The following is a 24,191-nucleotide window of genomic DNA, read 5'->3' on the forward strand; positions in this document are numbered from 1 at the left end:
TAAAAATAACTCTGCCTCAGAGTAGCAATGAATTTATAAAAAATGAGAACAAAAGCATATTCTGGGCTTAGTTTTTAAGCAGAGAAGCATGTTCACTTTGCAAACAATAGGATAGAAAACCTCATTGAAAAAATTCTTTCATTCAGTTGGAGATGTAGATCCCTCCTTTCAGTTCATGTAATTGTAGTCAAGACCATTCTCAAATTGAAAAGAGATTTTGAAATATTTGAAGCCACAGACAAAGTTTATTTTTAAAACATATTTAAAAATTGCACAGTTATAAATACAGGTAAATAAATACAATTTAATATGTGGAAAAGAACCCAAGGAAGGCATGCTTCCATTACAGTACAAAAATACTACATCAAGTGTGGTGCTCTGCAAATAGTCATCTATGACCTTAATAAATTTAACACATCCAGTATGCACATAATTTTTTTTTTTTTTGAGGAAATAGTTTATTTTTAAACAGCAGTGCAAGGAAACACCAAATTAAAGCATCAGTAAACTAAAGGTCTGTGTTTAATATTATACACAGCTGATAATACACTAAGTATACAGAGGCAGAGCTACCTGTAGTAAGAAACTGATCTTTTACCCCATTATGTTCTTACATTCAGATTCTTAATCTGGGTCAATATGAGCCTTGGTAACGGAATGTAAACATTCAGGTGTCGGGCTGAGCTCCCACCTCCGCACCCACCGCCCGCCCTGCCAGGCCTGGCACCTGCACTTCACCCTCACACGGGGAGGGAAGTGAGCAGGGCAGGTCTGTGCAGCAGCAGGGCTCTTCAGATGGCCCGGGTGAAAGTATCTGCCAACCCTATAATCTCTTCTTTCCCGTATGTTGGCTTAAAAATAAAGCCAAAAGAACTGATGCAAGATTGCAAAGGTTTTTTCAAACAGTTTACAGCGTATAGAGGAAGCCACACAGAATGCCTCTCAAAACTATATAGTTTTATTTTACTCTAGATATGTTATACTCTGATATATAAAATATATTTATAAATTTCTTTCATTTTTCTGAATTTACAATAGCTTACTGATATTAAAAAGGCTATTCAAATTAAAGGTTTAGCCAATGTTGGTGGCATTTTGTAAATGTAGAAGGGGAAAAAAGATCAAAGCACATCAAGTCTTGACCATGCAAGCTTGCTCAATGGGCTGTCACATATGCAAGCATTTGTAAAGTTACAGCATATTTTAGGAAAATTTAGATTCCTTCTGTCTCTCTCCCTTGTTGAATGTCTGTTACTTTGTGGGCTGAGGCTCTGAAACTTCCCGTGGATTCTGACATGCCTGTTTTTCACTTTGCCTAGGTTTGTTCAAAGTGTCAGTGATCTCTTTATGCCTGGCACTTCTTTTTTCTCATTTATTTCACCAGTCCAAAACCAGTAGAACTATAATGAAGGAATCTGACTTCTAGCCTAGGTAAGGTTTGAATACTAGATAATACTGTATTGCATGTCCACCAGTTTTTTGACAACGTGCAGTGCATTTTGTCTTATCGTTTTTGTCTGTGAATACTTGGCATATTATAAACATTTATTACATAAATTCACTGTACAGACTGCTAAGCTGACAACACTGGTGACCAGAAATCACATTTTTTCAACTGTGCAGGTTATTCATGCGAAATAACTAATATGTCTCATTTTGCAGATGCATGTTTGGGCAAAAGAGATCTACAACCAATTTACGTTTTGCTCCATTTCTCACTGGCTCCAACAGACAATGTCTGCCAGTAATTGTATCAGTTATTTCTGCCATGGTGGCTTTTGTGTCCTGGAGGCCCATGCTCTGTGGATGTTCCTAAGATCACCTGGTGGTGTTGTCAGGGTCCTTCTTTTCAGGCCCAGGTTTTCTAAATTTGGCTTATTAGCTTAACTCCATATGCTGAGGTTTCAGATGAGTTAAGTGTCTTCAGCTGAAGGTAGCAGATATTCAGATCTTGTGAAGGTTTACATCTACATATTTCAAATAGGACATTGAACACTGAGCTGTTTTCAGAGCTACTGGGCAAGTTTGAAAAGCCTGGCCATGGTAAGAGAGTGCAGACTGAGACAACAGTTTTTTCACTGATTCTTGGAACCTTTTTCTCTAGTTTGTGCTGTGTGGTTTAGACTAGAGAAGAAAATGTGAAAATCCAAACACCCAGCTTCCCTGTGAAAACTGTGCAAATTTAGCTTTTTAATACTTGAGAGGATACTAAAACATGTCTGCAAAAACTGTTACTACAGATGTCTGTTATTAATTAAACACTTGAAGCAAACATGAAATCCACAAAACAAAGTGATTTCTAAGGATGGGATTTTAAAAGGGCTCTGCTTTTGGTCTAGCCTGTTCCAAATAATATGAACAACTCAGATTTGAGTTTGGCAGACTCAAAGTACTTTTAAAATATTCCATAGAAGATACCAATCAGTAGTTTGAAAATACCCTATGTGTGGGCCTTCTGCATGCATTCTGTAAACCCATGCTCAGGTAGCATTACTGCATGCATTGGGTTAATACTTCAGAGTGGTTATTGGTTAATGTAGCTGCATGCAATATTGTCACATGAGGTTTCGTGTCATTTGAACCTCCCCCTCGACATTTTTACAAGTGCTATGATTTATCAGATCATAAGAAAATACCATTAGATACAGGTGTGTATATCTGTGTACCTAAAGATCAAATCAGTTCTTCAAGCCTATCCCCACAAAGTTTCTGTGGTCATTACAGTTTAATGGGATCAGCCAGAAATGAGTCTTTTGCCTTCCTTGCAAAGCCTCACTCCATAAATAATCCCCATGATTCCAGTGCCTGTTCAGCACGTGCAGTGGTACCAGAGCCAGCCCTTGCCTGGTCACTGAATACCTGCACGTGAGCTGATCATGCAAAGTGCTGAGCTCTCCTGTGAAGACTCCAGGGTTCCAGTGCTCAGCTTTATGGATCAGGCTTCTAGGTCACAAATATTCTTAAAGCTTTGCACAGAGAAAGGACAAGGACAGTCCTAAGCTGGGGGTTAGGAAAATGTTTTTTAATTGCATGAAATATAAAATAGAAAAAAGACTCAAAAAGTTGGAATCAGTTACCTGGCAGTGATAAATCACCTCTGGAAAAAGAGGGGAGTAACAAGAACAAGAAACAGAGGTGGGAGAGATGGTGATACACCATTGCAGCACTCTGATTTGGCCTCACCCCATAGATGCTATGCAGTTGTTATCCTGAAATGTCTGAGTCTCTTCTCTGCTGAAGTTGCTAGTCTGTGTGTGAAAACTGCTTCCTTAGACCTGGGCAACCTTGTGTTTGTGTGTTACCTTCCTCTCCAGGTGAGTGGTGACCTCACCCATGCCATCTGTGGAACAGCACCACTCCCCTGCTCCCACACAGTGCCACAACATGCAATGACTATTATTTCCCATCTTCCTTCCTTGCACACCTGGGTGTCACGGATGGCAGGAGGTTTTGACTTGGTCGAGCTCACAGGGAGCACTGAGAAGAGGACCCAGATTTGCTGTCTCTCACTCTCAGGCTCAATCTGCTACTGTTTAGCACCCGCCTTATTTATCCCACCTCGTGCTTGGTTAGAAGTACAAGTAGATGAATTTTCTGTTCAGGTTGTTAATATGCTGCAGCCTCCACACTTTTCCTCTTGCTGTTTCAGGCAAATATACATGCTTGCCCCTGAATATTTAAGGAATGCTGTGAGGGGGTCAGATCAAAGCTGTGTCTTATCCTGTCTGCTGCACTGACAGTGCTTGGCAGTGGGGGCTAAAGGAGAACAGTAAAGGCCAGGATACTAAAGAGTAAAGGCCAGGATACTAAAGAAGTCCCCAGAAGTCCCAGGAGCTGCTGAGTCTGACCTGTTAGAGAGAGGTGAGCTCAGTCTCCAGCTGCTCTCCCACACTGACCAGGACAGAGCTGAGTGAGGAGATGTGCCACTGGCCCCTTGAAGTCTGCCTGCTTTATCCTTCCCCTCTCACAGTGTCTCGATCAGTGGTACGTGGTTAACTTGCCATAGGCTGTCTACAAGAGGAGAGAACAGCTGGGATAATCTCCAAGGGTGTACACCATCTCTTTGGACAGGCTTTGAAGTCCATGTTCTGTGCAGCAGAACTGCACTGCTCTTGATGGACCCAGGGGCCTGAGCCTCCCCTCAGGAGGGAGATTTCAGCCCCCGTGATTTGTCTCAAGGTTACACAGACAGCTCGTACCAATCCCATGGGTGTGGACATTCATCAGCAGATGAATGTAGTTTGGAGCAGTGCATCTCAGGATAAACTAAAAGCTACTTCCTACTTAGTCTGTTCTTTTTGGAGAGGCTTGGAGTTGCATTTTTTCTTAACAACTGCTGTGTTACTCGTCCACAGGCTGAAGATGATGTTTGGTGAACTGCCATGGGTATCAAATGCCCTTTGTCATTCTGACTCTGAGAAATCAAGTACTTATTTTTTTTAATTTGCAGATATAAAAATATCTGTTTTTTTTTAATTTAAAGATATAAAAATAAAGTTCCTGAACAGCTAATTCCTCTGGGTAAGCACTGATTATCCTACACCACAGCACAGAGGATATTCTAGAGGAACTTGTATGATGGCAGGGCATCAAGCAAAATCTAAGCACATATGCCTTTGCTTTACAGCCTCTTCTCAAAGCTGCCTCCCTTCTCTCTTATCACTTCCCAGATTCAATTGCACTGCACCTTCTGCTCTGCCTTATCAATAAAGAGCTGTCATCACACATCGCTGTCAAAGCAAAAGAGCAAACTGTTGTCAGCAGATATGAATACAGCAGCCCACTTAGCTAAAGTGACATTCCCAGTCAGTCCCATACCCCATCCTTAGAGAAAGCTGCAGGAATCAGTTATGAAACGATAGATAAACAGGAATATAGATGTAGACAATGAATTAATAAAACACTCCTGAAAAATTTCTGTAGCTGTTTCAGCATGTCTGACCTGTGGGGGAGAGTGAGGGGTAAGCCTTTTATTTTTTAATGACTATCAGTACTTTGTATTTAACAAACTATAGATGGTGATTAGATGCAGTGATTACACTGTCTTACATGGAATTTTCCTTTAAGTGGTTGCTGAAAATAACAGACAGCTGCAAGAAACTTAAGGTTTGTACTGGTGAAACTGTCCAACTCCCACAGAGCTTCTTTCTCTGTGATCTGTGCAGTTGGATTTCTTTTTTATCTGGCTGAGCTGGATTTTTCTTTTAGTGTTGTTTATAAGAAATGTGCCATTTGTCCCACTTTACCACATTCCAGAAGCTATTCTGCGCATTGAATTCCTGACCACAAGTCAACACAGTAGCCATCTAATTACACTTTTTCTCTCTCACTATTTTGGAAAAACATTAAAAATATCAGCAACTGAAAATCACCTCCTAAAAATTTCTATTCCTTCTTTGATTGATGCATTCACCCTGAGCTAAATGTGTTTGATTGTAGCCAATCAATCCATTCATCATGTGGAAATGTACTGCCCCAACACTGTTCCCCATTCATCCAATCAGGGAAAATTAAGATGGTGTGTTTATATACACATTTGTAAGTAGCTACACATACTGGTGTTATATAAGGATTTACTCTGCTCTCATGGAGGTCACAGAGACTCTTGCTACTGTTTGCCATAATAGCAGGATCAAGTCTTGGTCTCAATCCTACAAGCACTATATAGACCAATTTCTTCAGGGAAAGTTTTCCCTTGAGTATGATCTGCAGGCAGTAACTCCTATGAAGATTTTTCTTTATTTGCAATAAAGATCTGTGGCTTTTTATGTTCTGAAATGACATCATTTGCATACAACATGTATGTGCATGCACATGCATGTATATGTATAGTACCTGATGGATGCATAATAGAATAATCTTTCTAGTTGTTAATGCAGTTTATACTGTATTTGCATCTTTCTAAACATAAGAATATTGAAAACCCTCTCACTACATTTCAGGAAATGATAGTTGGTCCTCTATATCAACAAGGCCATCCTGTACATTCTGTTGTTGGTAACTAAAATGAAAGCATAGCAATATTTTACAAAAAGAAAGATTAAAGTGCATAAGTACACAGATAGGTGCAGACCCTGCCATGAGCTCCTTTGAAGCAGACAGACTCTGTCCGAGATCAAGGACAGCTGGTTTGAACAGTAACAATTCTAGTGCAAATTGCCCCTTCTGCTGGCAACACTCGGCCTCCCCACTGGTACCCGACTTCACCCCATAGACCTCCATGGACAATGTTCCTCCTGACATCGCACATGGTTTATGAGCCTGCAGAACTGGGCCCAAATGAATCGAGGTACCTTTGGAAGCAAAAACTGGTTGCCAGCTAATAGATATGTCCAAAACAAAACACATCCATTTTACATGCATCTACTTTCAGAGCTGTGTTAAAAACGGACCTTGAGAAGAATTTTCATCCAAGAAATAAAAGGATAGGGAATCCCCATTGTGGGGCAAAGTGGGGTCAGCATAGTGCAACGAGCTACTAAGCAGGTTCCTTGGATGCACTGCTTGTCGTTCTAATGTGCAATAGCCATTATCTAGGTTTGTTCTTAGTATACATTTTTTTGTAAAGCTGTGTATATATAGAAAGATATAGCTTGCATGGGATGAAGATTCTTCAGAAATTCCTATTTCATCTAATTCAGGGCTTTGTCAGATTACCACAGCTCATTTCAATCATTTGAATTTGAATTTATTTACAGTATTTTTGTGCTTTTGAACTTTTCGAATAATGTCTGAAATAATTCCCCTATTGATCTACAGTCATGATCTATTGGAAAATGTGGTCATTTTGGGATGAGTAATAAAAAAGTTCTGTTTCCTAATACAATTTAGTCAATTTGTGGATACTTTTTATTACGGCTCTAGATTAAAAGCTCTTAAGAGAATGTCTAGATCACCCACGTTGGCAGCTTGAAATAGTTCTGGCTGGTCCATCATAGACAGAGCAATCCGAAGTGCAGCCCAAATATTGCCTGATAGAGCAGGGTGGGGAACCTGTTGTTGATTCCTGCTTTTTCTTTGCAAACTGAGAGCAGTGAGAAAATTGCTGACAGCCTCTCTGTAGGGAAGAGGGAAAAAAGACAGAATAGAGTAAAACTTTCTAAAGTTCCATGCCAGACTCTAATGCATTATTTTACCATGCAGTTCATCAGTCTCTTCATGTTGTTCTTGTTTGATTTTCATTAAACAGGTGGGCATGGCTTGTAGTAATGCAGAGCCGAGTCTATTCATACATCTGGCAGTACTGTCTTCATTGCAGCCTAGCTCCCCATCATCTTACCTGTCTTAACCTGACAGCTGGAATACCACCCTTCAGTCCTGAAGGATATACTGCACGTGTTTTTGGTGACATTAACTACTTGAAGCAGTTTAACTGAAATTTTCCTTCCAACAATGGGCTCTTATATTTTCTTTTACATATGCTCTTAAGCACAGGACTAAGTTTAAGTGCAAGAACAATCTCACTGATTATAATAGTACTTTCACTTAAAGCTAAAAAAATGCTTAAGCAGCTTGGTAGTTTTATTATGTAGAATTTGTGGCTATAAGACAAGTACCATTGCTTTGCTAGTACTTCATAAAAACTAATGACAAAATTTTCCAACAGCTGAGATTATGTAGCTATATTCTGATTACTTTTTTTTCTTAGATAGCTCCAGCCAGAAGATGAATCTTCACTTGGTAGTTATGATCCCTGACTTTCTGTGTACACATTTTTTTAACTTACCTGTATGCCCCTAGGTTGATGCAGCTTATCCCTAAATTGTATCTGGACCTAATGAAGCCAGGCTGTATTTCCAGAGCGCGTGTGTAGGCCTCGACAGCTTCTTCACTGCGATCCCCGTTTGCCAAGGTCGCTCCAAGACGGTTCCATAACGTATAGTCCTGGTGAGAAAATGAGTTTTTTTCTACTGTACGTGTCAAAAAGGGACAGAATAGTTCATTTTTGCTTGCAAAGTTAGGAGGACTGCAGAAAATAACAGTGTTGTATCTTAATTGACACAGAATGTGAGGTTCTGACTCGTGGTCACAGGCAACTTTATATAACTATTACAATTAATCAGAAATTGGACATGTATAAATCTGCTTCTAAATGGGGCTGTCCTGTAATTAACGTTTCTATTTCAGGTATTGAAATTTTAATGGCGGAAGTGACATCTCATTAATAACAGCCTGATCGAGACAGGAGAAGGAAAATCGCCTCTAGAGCTAAATTTTTTAAAATGTAGAAGTAAAAAATGTACCTCTGGTCGAACAGTTAAAGCAGCACTAAATGCATCTATTGCTCTGTTAAATTCTCCATTCAGGTGAAAAAGAACTCCAAGTCCTGTTTGCAGGTCAGGGTCTATCATATCACCATTCTGGTGAGCAGCCTCCAGATACAACTCCTTTACTTCTTCAAGTAATGAGCTAGACAAGGATGAAAAAATAAAGATCCATCATACAGTTATTTACAAATATTTCAATATTGATTGCATAGCTGGAAATTAAAATCCTTGTAGTGGCTTTGTCAGGAGTGATATATTCCTAAAATTTGTAAATAAGCTTCTTCATCACAGAAAAGATCTACTTCAAGGTGATGATGTAAACTCATGACTGGAATAAAAATTCCATCTATGAAATGAAGTACAGCCGTGAACCCAAGTGAGATGACACGAAGGGTTATTAAAACTGTTCAGATTAGATGAGTTTCTCAGACATAAAAGCATTCCTTACTGGCAAAAACAGTAGTATTCTTAAGAGGAATAGATAAGTGACTAGCCAAGACCTTTGAAGAAAGATGCCAAAATATAAGGCTTCTGTGCCCACTTCATAAAAAAAGGCTTCATAAAACCTTTGCACTGACAGCACCAGATGTCAGCGGGATGAAGCTGAAGTAGAATAACACACTTAGCAATTAAGCAGAACTTGCATATTTTATTTTTGTTCATGCTCAATTATCTTGTCAACCCAGGACTTGTAAGTGATAAGGGTAAAACATAAGGCCTGTCTTCAAAATGACAAGCAGTGAGATAGCCCGAGTGTTTTAGTTCTGCAAATCATGTTTATGCCTTTAATGACTTTATCATGCATCTCACTGTCCGGAGGTACTTGTTTATTGACCTCATGAAATCATGATGAAGGGCTTCCAACTCATAAATTATTATGTTATTTAAAATGGATGCCAGTTGAAGACAAATAAAATGACTATGCTGCCTCTTTGGTTAGAACCAGAACAGCTTTCAAACAAGCAGATGCCACCTCCCAGTATTTTCAGAGAACTGAAGCTGTGCCACACTGCAAAATGGCTCATTCCTCGATCCTAGTGGCTGGGTTGGGATATAGGAGAAACTATGAAAGCAGGAAGAACATACACATGTAGAGGAGGATGAAGGCCTGGTATGGATGTGGAAGCAGCTGAAGAATGAGGGTGCAGGATGTGGGATTACAGAGGCAGGAGGCAGGGTCAGAGAAAAGTGATGGGAGTTGAGGAGAAGCATATTTTTTTAGCTGTTTTATTATTTATTTTTAACTTCCAGAGATGGCATAAGAAATAAAGCCTTCAGTCCCTAAACCAAGTGTCCTATGTTGTCTTCCCACTCCTGCCACTAGAGACACTGAGTATTCCATTACAAGGAACAGGCTGGGATTATACAGAGCAAGGAGGCACAGCATGTACCATCAGTTCCAGTGATGTTACAATTTCCACCATCAGGATTTACACTGCATTCACCTTTCATCTGCTGTCTTAGACATCCTCCTGTTAAGCGCTGGGGACCCTTTTTTGCTTCTCACTATATACTTGTATTTTGGATTTTGCTTTATCCAGTTTCTCAGAGCTTGATAGGCTTCCTGTTGATGGCCAGTGTTGGTATAACTTACAGCCAGGGCCATCAGAGCTTTTAGATTGTTTGGCTGTAGTTCCAAGCACCTAGGCAGAAAATAAAAATATATTGAAACATTTTTTAGCCAAACACAAATCTTGAATTCTTCTAAAATAATCCGTGTAAAGAAAACCACTCACACAAGTAAGATCTACCCAATAATACTTGTGAAAAGGGACATTGTCTTATTTTTGTATGATAAGTGGATTATGCACGTGTATACACACATATGCCACACATTGCTGTGCATACACATATATGTACATAAAACTACACATAAAAGTTTTGTTTTCATCCTTCTTACTATGAGGAATTGTAGGTAGATTCATTTGTGTATATCTGTCTAGTAAACAAAGAGAAGCTTTGCATAATTTCAAGCAAACAGTTTAATACAGTTTTCAGCTCTACAAAAAAGTATGTTGAAGCCAAAATTTCTTCCATCTCTATGAATCTTCACAGTCATCCTGATTTCTCAGTTGTTCTTTGACAAAGCTGGAGACAATCACCTCAAGCATTCTTTCTCTGGTTGTGTACTATTAACTGAAAACAGAATCTCATCTATTTTGTGAACATTGCTGTTGCTTGTTTGAAAACTGGGGATGAGCAAGCCCTAAATCAGGCAACCCCTCGCATTTCTATCCAGGTAAGCTCATAAGTTACATATAAATAAGTTTGAGTATCCTTAGATGAAATAACTTCATGGTTAACAGTGCTGATGCAATTGAATATTGCTTCAAATGGAAACATAAAAGCCCATTACACAAAGATAATAATAATGCTGAGATTTTGGAACTCACATTTTACATACAAGCATTCTGTGATATTCACATCTCTATTAACCTAAAAACCTTGTCAGTCTAGCATTCAGCAGCTGAAGGGAGCTGTCTCCAATTAAGAAAACCTCTTCATTAAAGGACAGACTACAGAAAACATGCTAAGTGGCTAGAATATCAAAAAGGCACTTCATTTGCATTATGCCTAATTCAAGTTTATCAGGCCATGTAACTTTTCTGTTGTGCAACTACTTAAATTACTAGGTTAAATATCGCACTTATTTAATAAAACAGAAATATTAATCACCCTCTGAAGTCACTTGGAGAGTTTTTATATCTATGTGAATGCTTTACTGAGCTCAATAAATACTTCACATTCCAAGATAAGAATGACATTAAATATTCCCAGGTCTCTATTACCAAGTACTCATCAGACCCTTGATTTAGCACTGAACTTCATTTACCTTTGGAGGGCGACAATTGCTGCCTGCTCATTTTCATTCTCTGCCTGTGTTATACCCAGGAACTGCCAGGCCTGCAAAAATAATCATAATTTTCTTAGTTTGTTATATATACCCAATTGCAGAGTTACCACTAATATCACTGTTAAACACAGGGGTGATAAAAGCAGCAGATCTGTCAGGCACTAACTACAGATTTTTCTACAGGGTGATACCAACAGTGCCAATCAATACAGTTCTGAATATCTTTGGGCCTGATAAATGTTTATAGTCAATGAATGCAAGGGTATTCTGTCAGTGTATGATCACATGTTGCTTTCTTAGATTTGAGCTACTGTACATTTTAATGTTGGTAGAATTTTATGGAAAATGATGAAGAAGAATTATTAAGTTGTATAGATTTAAGGGGTTCTAGAGGGTTTGGGGATTCTCTGCTTTTTGAAATACTGCTGCTTAATTTAATGCAGCAGTACATTCAAAGAGCCCTAGATACTTACACTGTAAATATTTTTCACAAAAAAACAGACTTTACCACTATACTTGTTTAAAACAGCAATATTAAGAAAATTTATATAACTTTAAAAAAAATTTCAACACTCTTATTAAATCAAAACTGTTATCTTTACAATAGCAGTGTTTACAAGATACTTCAAAAACATCGGGATATGAAGGAAAGGTTTGAAGCATTTCAAACAATAATATTACAAAAACAGTTTCTCATCCTATGAAGGACTCACTGTTGTCTGTTTAAAGTCATATACTAATTCAAAACTCTTAGAATTTAATCTGTTTCAGTCAATCATGACTAGTAAAAGTTTGAGCCCCCAAATCCTTCCATCACTGCATGCTAAAGGGAGTCCCCGTTCCCTTTGTCAGTAAAAGGCTGATGAGTGAATACCTCTGCATCGTTGGGTTCTTGTAGAATAGCAGCCTCCAGGTATAAGATTGTAACAGGAAGGTCACCTTCTTTCATTTTTTTCAGTCCTTCCTCAAAAGCACCAGGCCAATCTTTGAAGGGATTGTCAGTATGGAAATAATAACCCTGGAGAAGAGAGATAATGAACCCGTGATGAAGCACTGTAGCAGGGAATGACAACTCCAAAAAATTAAATAACTCACCATTTTCCAGATGGATGTAAACACCCTTTGTTCTGTGAAAATGGTATGAACTCCCTCATGGAATTTCAATTATAGAAAGGGTAAAAAGGTAAAATGTCACCAGACATTTATGTTTCTGCTCTCTTTACTTTTACCTTAGCTCTGAAGTGATACTTACTGGTACTAATGGTGGGCTCTCCTACTCCCATCAAAGATAATGACAACAACTCACACTGCCTGCAGTAGCAGCAGAGCTGAACCTATCATGAGCCCAGGATATCCAACTGAATTGTAAAGAGCACATATCAAGCAGCTGACTCCCTGCAGTGCTTGTAACTTCATGTCTGCTCAGCTAAAATCCTGAAATCTTCAGTTAACCTTCCAGATACAGAACAGTGTTGCAAGCACCTGAGTTTATTTTATTATTCCTTTAAATTTTGCCTTTTTCTCTTCTTGTCACTCCAGTGTAAAGGGTGTATGCTAATATCAACTACATAACAAAAATCAAATGAAAAGGTGAAATGGAAGGAATGAAGAAGAGAGACAGAATCTCTGTCATTTCTATCCTCAACAGTGTTTGAATGTTGCTGCCCAGATATTTTTATTTGGTGCTCTTCCTTAGGTGCCTGTCTTCAAAACTGCCCATAATCCAGCAGTTTGCTTTGTGAACCTTTCATCACAATTCAGGCAGTGTGCAAATCTAAATGTATTCTCACTATGGCAAGGTCTTTTAAATCTATCCCACTCATAGACAATTAAAGATGAACTCTTTTGGGTAAAGTTAACTTCCACATCCAATGAATTTCCTTGGGATCCTTTGAATAGCTGAGTCTCATCTCAGTGTTGCACAGGAGGGATAGGAAAACTTGGTGTTACCTTCTCAATGGTTGAGATGGTGACTTGCCCTGGAGTTTCCTGGTTGTCTGAAATCCAGTTTCTGCGAGCCATTTCTTCCCATTCTGCTTGCATTTTGTCCCAAAACTCTGTATCTGACTAGAGGAAAAGGAGGAAAACAGAAAATGAACAACAAAAACTTTGAAACAAACTGGTAAGCTTTTAATTTCTTTCTACCAGTGGTCTGTCAATTTTGCTGAATGGTATTAATTCTATTAATAATCACACTGACTGAAATGCTACAGCTCCTGTTTGGAATTTCATATAATTAAATTTCATCTCTTATATTGGAATGCATTTTGTCAACAGAAAACTCTTTATCTCAGAGGCAGCGTATGTCCTATTTGAAGCAGGATTTGCAGCAGCTTACACTGCATCTTATTGATGCTAACAGCAAATGGTTACAGAAAATTTGAAGGAAATGAATGTTGCAAGTCTCTGACCAAAGAAAAGAAAGAAAAAAAAAAGAAAAATCAACTAAGTGCATATGCTAAAGAATAACAATAGATAAAACAGTTTAAAAGAGAACAAGCATCTCACTTTGTTATATTTAGCATTATTTTCAGCTTTGTGAAAGGGAAATGTCAAAGCTCAGACAGAGAGTGTTTGCGTAAGAGATTTAATAGAAATTGGGCTTTTTGACATAGTGAAGAAATCTCAATATTGCATTGTGTACTGTGCTGGTGAGAGGAATCTACAAGAGATTCTAAAATTGTACAGTAAGATTAACATTCAGCTCAAAGACAGAGGAAAAACGCAAACACAAGGGAAACAGAAATTATGAAAAAAAGAACGAGATTTAGGATGTGCAACGACCAGACAGAGGGAACCACTGTGGCTACTAGAAAATGATGCCAAAAAGCAGAAATGGCATTTAAAAAGAGGGGAGAATCCAAGTTTAGGTGCCATTTTGATCTCCACAGATTAGTCATAAGCCCCCAAAAACAGATCCATAGCAGAATATCTGCCCAGCACCAAGCACCTTTCCAAAGTTCTCCAGTTCCTGCAAGGTCATGGCCAAAGCTTCAGTGAAATGACACTACTGGGGGCACAGTTTCCCAACTTATTTATGTCAAAGAAAACAGCACAGATAATTCTATTGAGGTTAGAAATGTAATATTTGATACAAGACTGACAACTTTGCTACTGCTCCACATCCAGGCATGATTTCAAAAATAGAGCTTAGACTGTGATTGCAGGACTTGCTGCAACATTCCTTAGGTACTTGGAAAAAGGAAAGCATGTGCCTCCTGATATCCAGCACTTTCTTCCAGGGGACTCATAGTTGTCTGAATTATGCAATTATGGGATCTGTGGAGGTACCTGCAATGTTCCTCTGAATGGGAATCATTCACTCCCGGAGAGGAGATTTCTCCCGGAGAGGAGATTTCACTCTGGGTAATAGAAGCAAAAGAAACTTGACCACTCTGTTACACACCTTCAGAATTTGCTTTCATTCCAGACTTGAAGGAAATACATTCTTATAAATAGTCTTGAGATTGTGCTGAAATGGCCATTTAGAGTTTGAAAAGGCTGGGATAATGAATCAGGTCGCTCCCTCTTTAACTCTTAGCCAGGACCAGAGGCACTTGAATCCCTAAAACAATCCCACTTTTCAACAGATGCCTCTATCAACCATTTCTCACTCAGTACAAATTTGCAGTGCACTGAAATAAAAATTACATGATCATGTTTATACTAGCAATAATTTTGAGATTCAGAATGAGGGAAGGGGTGGAAATTTCCCTTTTCTTCAGATTAAAACTAATAAAACTACTGAAAAGTAAATAGTAATGCCTTTTTAAGCAGATTTATTTAAGCAGTTATAGAAATAATTATATATATGAATATATAAATTCATAGATATGAATGTACATATGAATATATATATGTATATATATATGTTTATATTAAATTTTTGCTTCTATTTTTCTCATAGAAATTCCCTATGAATCAGTGGTTTGGAAACATATCAAATCATATTTCTGCAGATAGTAAGCAAGCATATAAGTGGGTTTAGGTCTTAAATTCAAATTCTGCTGTTTGATTACATATTTTTAATTCCCACAGATGTTCACTGTGTTTGTACTCCACGTAAAAAGTCGATGAATTGAATTCAAGTAGCTATGTTGGATGTCCATCTACAGTGAGTCAAAAGGGGAGGGAAATGCAACGAGAAGACCCGCTTTGCTACAATGTCTCTCCACTCATCCTACACTACTTGGACATGGGGCAAGTAGTAATAACTCAACTGTTATTTCGCAACGGTGAGAGAAGATTTGCTTGTTTGGGCCAAGCTCCAGCATTCTGAGCACATCCAGCATGGGGGGTTTCTGAAACTGGTGTGGCAAAGCTGCACTGGGCACCTGGATCAGACACCACTCTGGCACCTGATAAAATGCTGTAATTCTGCTGTGACAAATGCCAGTGTCAGTAGCAGAGGAGTTTAACGTCCTTGAGGAAGAGGAGCGTAACCACCACACAGCCTTTGGCGAAGGCCTAAGTCTGTTCCAGCTGCCATTAGTAGCAATTTTTTCATTGACTTCAGTGGCAGGAAGGTTAAATTAATATTGAGCATTCCTGAAGATCTGGCTTTGCACCAAGACTCCTAGACCTAATTTTAACTCTGCTACATCACTGGTGCCAATTAACCTCATTTCAGTGTTTTTGCTGCCTTAATGCTGGTGAATTACTTTGGATGTACCAAATGTTTTCAGACCAGTTGAACACATTTAACACATTCTCAGATCATCTGCAGCAGTTAAGTGGAATGACAACCAGGAAAAATGTTCATACCATCTGACTACTTCCAAGCAGAAAATTCTGCATTTTGTCAAAGAGGCTATTTTTACTCTTAGTATTTAAAAATATGCTGAAGCAGTTAAACAAATGGGAGGCAAAATATTTCCAGGCTCTCTACTTCCTATTATACAGTGAAAGGAGGAGAGGGGTACACTTTTTCAATATTGCTGGCTAAATTATAAATTTACCTGTTTTCATGACTTTTAGAATTTCGCCTGTCCTGTAGTGTCAAAAATTAATTTGCAGTATTCCTTTTAGACCAATGCATAACAAAGTAAGTTTCTGTCATTTTTCTTTGAATTACTGCATCAACATACTCTCTGATGTGAAAGACACAGTTAAACTCATGTGCTTTTAACCAGGTAAGATTTCCTTAGCTGATACCTTCTCAAAATGAAACTTGCAAGTTTTAATAAAATGTAGAGATAAAAAATTATATAAAAAATTGATATACCAAGGCAAAGATTCCCATCATGATTTGAGAGAGTGACAAATAAAATGCATCTTGATGACTCAAGTTCTTAGTTCCCAGGCACATTTGAAGTGATGTCTAAATAGTGAGACAGGAACACTGTAGGTACAGATAGGACTGATACTCATGGGAACCACAAAGCTGATGATTCTAGACTATGTGTTCCTAGGCTAGAAGAAATTAATCCCATCTTTTCCTGCTATTGTCACATAATTTATCTGTAATATATTCTGATGCTTTACAACAGTACATTATACAGCAGATGGTTCAAGTGACATTGTGTTGTAAATAAAGTGATGCTGAGAAGGACAGCTCAAAATTTCTTATGCATAAGCTCATGAAACAGTGTGGCATCTGCAGTTTAATCAGGGAAATGTGGAATAAGAAAATAACAAAACTGATTCTTTTTCCATCTCTGAGACATTTCTCAGTTGGAAGTCTTTGCATTTTCTTGGTTTTATTTCTATTTATCCTAATCTATCACCACTAGAATGGCAGATGATAAAAAAGTTGTTTTAACAGAATATAGGTACAGGATGGACCTGAATCCCCAGGCTAGCATTTTTTAAAAATTCAAAAGTACCAATTTGTGGTAAAAAAGAGCTAATTATTAGGAAAATTACGTTAAAACATAGTTCTTACTGCACTTGGGAATCATGAAGATAAAAAAACATGAGGCAAAACCCAAATCCAATTTCCAGAAGAATAGAAAAGGTAGTGAGGTCTGCAAGAACCTGATCACTGCGAGGGAATATGGACCCTCTCTAGTAAAAAAGCTATTTTACTTACTGATTTATTCTTAAAAGATTCCCCAATGGCAGACATTGTTAAAACTTCTTAAGAAAGAATTACCTCACAAATCTTCATTAATCTCAAAGTTTGACATCTTAAAACCATTCCCAAAGCTCTAAAGTGAATACTGGGTGGAGGATAAAGTTTGGTGTCTTCATTTACTGAATTGTTAATTAATTCCTTTCGAACTAGGCCACAAAGAACCTGAGATTTGCTTCCTTTTCTTGATCAGTTTTCTGGCTAATCTTACCACTTGCAGGTTTCCCTATTGAAGAATATTGCAGAAACATCCAAAATGTAAAAAATGAATTTTTGAAGTGTATCTGTTCTCCGCTTAAGAAAGCACTAATCTTTCTGAGATGGGCTCCAATTTATTTCAATCATTCCAGCTTTCTTACCACTTCATTTTATCTAGGATGGAAATTCAGCTCTTTTCATATGCAAATGGAAATAACTGCTCTATAAGGTCTTGAAGAATCCTTTCCTTTACATTTTAACTACCTGGTCCAAGGTTCTATTTTAAGCAAAAAGAATAACTTTAGACTGCCAGCTACACAGTTAGGGAAACATTTAATTAGATTCCTTTTAATAGCTGTTTTTGAGACTACTTTAAAGTATTTTAACAACCTGTCTCTATTGCCTCAAAATGACATTTTAGTCTGCAGGATTTTTTTTTGATACAATATATTCTTCTCCTTACTTTACTCTATAAAGCAATTCAATAACGTCGTGTAACCTGTTGTTGTACTCAACTCATTTTTCTCTCTGAGTGTCTGGAAACTCCCCATCACACACAGTTGCTGGCAGTTGCAACAGTACTGACATCATTTGCTTAACCACTAATGCCAAGATGTTCATCATCAGATTCCCTGTGTTGCCATCACAGGTTGCAGCACATCATGTCCCACCTTCAGGATCAGTCTGCAGTGCAATTAGGAACACCTTGAGCATTTTAAGCAGTGGCAATTTGAAAACAAGTCTCTCACGCCAGGAGCAAATGTGTGTGATGTGTGACATCAAAAACATCTCCTGTGCCTCACCAGCAGTTGTTTATAAAGAACCTACTTGATCTGGAAAAAGCAATGCAGGCAGAAAAGACAAGAAAAACGCCTTCAGTGTTTAGTTTATAAAAGAGCTTAGTTACTGCTTGTATCCATTTTAACCTTGTATGCTCAGACAAGATTTTTTTCTCTGTGCAATAAAATCCCAAGAAACCATAGTAGAAACCATGCCTCTCACCATAGCATATAATTAAAAACCCCCTACAAATCAGCTTAATTTCTTAAAAAGGAAACTCTGTTTCTAGCTAAAAGCCAACACATGAATTAGGCATAGGTTTGTTTGTAATCAACCAATATTAATTTAGAATAGTTCAACTGCCAACACTGGATTTGGAATGGTATAAAAAATTGAGTTAGGGGACTATTAAAACACATGGCTCAAATTTAAATTGAAACTCAAATAACCCTAAAGTGTTCTAGATGGTTTGGAGACTAATGAGACTTCAGTCCATGCTAAAAATAACGAGTTTTGAGGAATCGGTTTCACAGCTTCATCCTTTCCACCCTAAAAATTCATTTCAGTGGCTGTTACATAACTTAGCCTGAAATTCTGTCCTCAGTGGAAGGCAGCTGTCTTGGCTTTTTGTGGTGACGGGATTTTGCAGGGTTACCAATGGAACCCACGATATTTATGAATCAATGCTCCAGATGATCCTCCAGGTCGGTGCTTATATCTAATTTTTTGTTGAGTTCTTTTAAAAAAACCTGTATTCCACCTTGTCTCTAGTCAGGATCAGGATTTCAGTTGGGATTAGTGGTATAGGAGAACACTCGAGAGATGTTTCAGATGTTGGAAATGTAGTTAGTGAAAAAACCATGAAAGTGCACTAGGAGAACTATCCAAATAGCTTCACTTTTTCAAACCAAATTGATTCTCCAGGAAATGAGAATATTCCTGTGCTTAATGCTCTGCCACTTGTTGTAAAAATGTGAAAATGGTGCATGGTTACTGCTACATGTGCAGTCTGCATTACAGCAGGTAATTGTGCTGTTTATCAGGGATTCTGAATGCAGGCTCCCCTGGAGAGAATTGGTTTGTGTCTGAGCTTAAATAGCTGAGTGCACACGTTCAGTTGCTGGGGAAAAATATTTCCCTCTTTTACTTTCAGTTTGGACGTACTTACATTTATGGGGCATTTTTCTTTAACCACTTGCTACAGCAATAAAAATCGAGCTTGAAAAGTTGGTTCTGTCTAATTTCAATTTATAGCTAAGGGTTGGTGTTTGTTTATTTGTTGTTTGGGTTTTTTTCTTTTAAATGAGATAAAATGCTATTTTAAATTAGAAACTCCAGGATTTGTGTCTTTTTGCTGCTTTAAATAATCCAATCCAATTCCAACTTTCTCCTATGCTTGTGCTGCAAGATAAACAAGAAATCTATAGAACATTAGCTGAAAACGGAACAGTAAATGAAATAATACCTCAACAGCTGCCTTTGCTCTTTCAAATTCCTCTTCCAAGGAGTGATTTCTGGAGAGAAGAGGTGCTCCCCAACGCTGCTCCCTAGTTGATCGTGCCTAAAAAATAAAAGAATAAATCAGAAAAGGATGATAGACTCTCTGCCACATTTCTGAGTTATTTCCTCAATTGTCCAGAGCCCCAAATGGCCTTTCTTTTGGGGAAAATTAGTTGTTTCCCTACATGAATTCCTCTGAATTTTCTCACACCATAGCTAATATCACTCCTGATGGGAAGCAGAGTAATCTGTCTTTTCCAGATTTTTCTTTTCACTCGGGGCCTGAAAGATAAAGAGACATCCAAGAAAAGGCAGTGCAAGAGCTGGACTAAAAAAGGAAAGAGCTGAATATTTTATATAGGACTTTTATCTTCATTGTTCCTTCTCCTGCATTACAACTGTCTACTCTCCAGGAAGAAAACATCTCATTTCCCCTGTACATTTTGTAGTTTTCTTTCAGGTTTTCTTTCAGGATCACATTGGAGAGCCAGGTTTGCCATGGATTTCACTGGAGGAACAAATCCTTTTCACAATCAGCAGCTCTCCTGTGCCTTACTATTGGTCAATCCCATTGGAGGCACACAAAGAGTTTTTCCCTGTTCTTTTATTAAAAGCAATTTTATTATTTTATTTTTTTTTTAAACAAAAGGCACTGTACAAAACCAAACAATGTTTAGGGATGGCATAGAAAGGCACAAAGTGGCCTAATCTTGCTAAATAGAGCTCTGGCTGCTAATCCCTTCCCTCGTGTTTGTCAAGAGGTTAAACTCATTAGCCACTTGCCTGCCCGTGGTCCCAACTGCATTAATTTATGTGATTATATTTCTGATGACTGTACTTGTAATATTCAATTTCAATGAGCCACACTGCTAAAAGACTAATTTTGCTCACATCAGGCTCATTGGGCTGTATCTGCAAATGCTGGTGTGTGCACTGCTGGGATGAAACGTCCAACACACTCCTGGGTTCTCACACGTGTTGTGTCTGTGGTCGTACACATGTTTTTTTACCCAGAAAATGGCACTCATCTGTCAATCTAGCCCTAAGGTTTCTGTACTGTTCCCGAGCCGTTGGTCTCTCAGGCAGAGATTGATGAGTGAGTTGTACACTGGGTGGATGATACACAGAGGGGAAGAAAACAACAGTACAGCACAAATTCTGTGAGAAGCACAGGCTGGTGGCGGGCACTGTGAGTGTTATTCTGTGTGGGCTTCTGGACTTTGCTGTGACAGGAAGCACCGAGAGTCCACACTGAGGATCTGTTTCTGCTTTCACATCTACTGCCTCTGGTCCATGTGGTTTGCAAACTATTTTTTTCCCTTGCTGAGGCCAGGAAGAGATTTCAGGTTGTTACTGAAAACATACCAAAACCCAGTCCTACACACAAACCAGTTGTTTTACTGCTTAATAGAATTTGTGCAGAAGAGAGAACTGGTTCAAATCATTCATTTCTTTACATATCACATTATGGTATTTGTCACTCAACATCCACAGGATCAAACTTATGTTCTACAGAGAATAAACTGAGGTTGTCTGGAATTCATGTCCTTGAGGAAGGTGCTCATATTTAATTTAAAGTTATCAAGAGACCTTAATGATATTTTCAACTACCACTTCTTATTTTTCTCCAGTAGTTTAAAACACATGTTAGTACGCCTTATTTTCTCTGTAGAAAGATACTGATGATTTTAATAAGTTTTTAATGATAAAAGGACATTGAATAATATAAAGACATTGCAATATTAAATGATCTGATTATGAAACATCTTTTTCAGATTTCAACCTTTTTTGAGGTTGCTTTTACACTCCCTCTTTATTTTTCAGAGCCATACAGACAACCAAAATGAACCCTATATTCTAGTACCTGTCTTGTTGTTTCTCTATACTGAAATAAGGTGATCTCCTGTTTCCCTTCTACACATTTCTGTTACTCCAGTGCCACACAGGGAGCCCTCATGCTGACATTCTGATACATTCTGAGCCATTGATTCTTTTCAAACTGCCTTCCAGCATAGTATTGCAAGTAGGGCCTGCATTATGGCTCTGAAATGTATTGGAATACATATTTATACAGATGTCTTTGTCACCAGCTCATTTTTTACATTTTTTTCATTCCACTGCTGTATCATAAAGAAATTTGCTCAGAAGTGGCTTCCGTATTTATTTTCAGATCAATAATTCTGAAAATCACAGTTGCTCCTTGGAATCACAGACGAATCCCCACGTGGTTACATTTCCTAGTACGTAACTACTGCTCTTGAGATCTAATGTTAGCCAGTCTTAATCTGTTTAATGCCTTCTCAATTCTTACTGTATGGTGCCAATTTTAAAATCAGAATACGGTGTGTTAATTCAAACGTCTTGCAGAATATCACACAGCAACATTTATCAACTTGACCTGTAATCTGATCAAAGAATTACATTTGTTTGTGTATTATAGGTGAGCAATAAAATATCTATAATGCCCAGGGGAGCATTTAAAGAGCTACAACATGAGCAAACTTAATGTACAGACAATGGAACATATTATCTCCCTCTGCAGTTTGTAATTATAAGATGAAAAATAAGCCTTCAAAAAAGCCCCAAACACTGTAGGATATCTCAGTACTAATAAAAGCATAACAAGGAACTTTCCAGAATGGCAGAGAAAAAAAAGAACAGTTCCAATGCTGTTTAAGAGTTAATAATAGGTAAAGTATGATGTGCAAAAATGCTGAGAAGCAAGACAGCCACATCCAGTGAGAGCCACCATGAGAGCATATTCCAGCCTTCAAACACATTTCTCCCTTAGTAGTTCAAAGCTTGTCTTTTGGATTTTGTATTGATACAAGTTCTGGTAAACACAGGATTTTGTTAAGAAGATTGCATAATTTTAATGAAAATATGACCTAGTTACTTAGCATTTCACTTTGAGGAACTAAATCTAACATGTCAAAGATGAGTGATGAGGTGATTGCCTGGGAAACTGCTGATGGAAAACTGCAGCAAGTTTGACAAGATGGAATATTTAGGCTATGGCAGAATGTGTTGCATATGCAAAGGTTACCTTTAAATGAGATAGATAAAACCTATAGAGGACAAAGTATGGAAAACATATGCTTTGATAAAAGCTGTAACGTGATTTCTTTTACAAGCACGGTAAGAACTCGGTCAAGATCAATGAGCCTGTTTGCTGGGAACTGACAACTCTGGCAGTCCAAGTATAAGCAGGATGAAGCTGGCAGTGAACAAACCCACTATATTTCTGAGTAAGCTACCCAGGATAAGAACTCAACCTCACTTTAGGTCATTTTTCTGCGCCAATAATTACCAGTTCAGCATTTCATTACTTGAATGGATCATAAGTTTGAAAAAAAAAGCAGGTTATGACAAAATATAACAAAAAAATCAAAACATGAAATATACCAAAACAACAGATAAGAATTTTTTTTCTCTGCTTCTTTTTCAAGCTGGTTTATTCAGCTTCATGGGTTTTTTTATTTTGAAATATCAGTCATTTCACAAAGCAGTATGGAGCCTCAACTGACTGAACTTAGACTGAATGAGAAATGTGGATTTTTGCTTCTGCAGTTATTCTAGTGGAAGATAAACAGGAAATAGACCACAGAAAGTAGAGATGTTATATACTAAATTTGCAACTGCTTTTACAGAGAGCCATGGTATTTTAATTCTGTGACAGTCTACTTGATTTACACACATCTTGGTTGAGCACAAATATTCTGGAATTTAGATCTATTAGGCTGAGGAACAGCCTCCTAAAAACGGGTCAGAGGTACTTCAAGATAAGATAGACAAACTATGTGAGAACACATCATTCATTTCGAGTGGATGATATTGTGCAATAGATCTTTTCCATTAATAGGAAGTATAAATCTATTGCAGAGAAAGAAAAGATATCATACATTACAACTACAGTGAGACTTTCCAGAGGGAAAAAAACCCTCTTGCTCGTAATGTAGAGATGGCAGGGAAGTAGGCTTTTTTCCTAACAAAAACACAGCAATGGATCTGATAACTTGGTTCTATTTCTATTTTCTTCAAAAAAATGGTGCATAATTTAAGAAAACACATTTAGCATTTTAATGTCTCATTTTTCCATTTTCAAATGAGGCTATTATTTTCCATTAATTTCCAGATTTTCCATCTGACAGAAAGTTTTTGAAGTCCAGGCCTAAAAATAGCTGTGGAAGGGAAGACAATTATTTTCAACTAAAAGCTAATCCACCAAACAACTCTCTCTTACCCTGGCCAGTGGCAATGGCAGAAATCCCTCAGTTAAAAAATCAGAAGCAGGAAAGAAGGTGTGTAAGCAACCTGATCTACGTGAATGCAGATCTAAATCTATGTTTGTACCTGTTTGTGCATACATACATACCAAAAAATATACAACTCTACGCAATAATTGCTTACAGCTCTAAGTAATAATTGCCACAGGGTCCTGTCCAATATACTGTGACAGTGGAATTGGGCAAATCTACAAACCTTCTGCCCAGAACCCTCTGTACTAGAGTTACTTTTC

General features: G+C 37.9%; 1 protein-coding gene across 4 annotated transcripts in view; it reads right to left on the reverse strand.

Annotated features, from left to right (window-relative positions):
* Positions 1–225: 225 nt before the first annotated feature.
* The window catches only part of PEX5L (peroxisomal biogenesis factor 5 like), a 106,104-nt gene continuing 82,138 nt past the window's right edge, over positions 226–24,191 (reverse strand). For all 4 annotated transcript variants that reach the window (XM_017810798.1, XM_017810797.1, XM_017810796.1 and 1 more), the window contains 8 exons: positions 19,638–19,733; positions 13,072–13,188; positions 11,996–12,139; positions 11,101–11,171; positions 9,713–9,910; positions 8,244–8,409; positions 7,727–7,884; positions 226–7,057 (listed from right to left, as the gene is read on the reverse strand). In XM_017810798.1, the coding sequence (XP_017666287.1) occupies positions 6,853–7,057; positions 7,727–7,884; positions 8,244–8,409; positions 9,713–9,910; positions 11,101–11,171; positions 11,996–12,139; positions 13,072–13,188; positions 19,638–19,733 (1,155 nt within the window). In that variant the 3' untranslated portion in view covers positions 226–6,852. The remainder of the gene's footprint in view (positions 7,058–7,726; positions 7,885–8,243; positions 8,410–9,712; positions 9,911–11,100; positions 11,172–11,995; positions 12,140–13,071; positions 13,189–19,637; positions 19,734–24,191) is intronic.

Source organism: Lepidothrix coronata, unplaced genomic scaffold (assembly GCF_001604755.1).
Source record: "Lepidothrix coronata isolate B3197 unplaced genomic scaffold, Lepidothrix_coronata-1.0 Scaffold29, whole genome shotgun sequence".
In the NCBI taxonomy this organism is placed as follows: domain Eukaryota; kingdom Metazoa; phylum Chordata; class Aves; order Passeriformes; family Pipridae; genus Lepidothrix; species Lepidothrix coronata.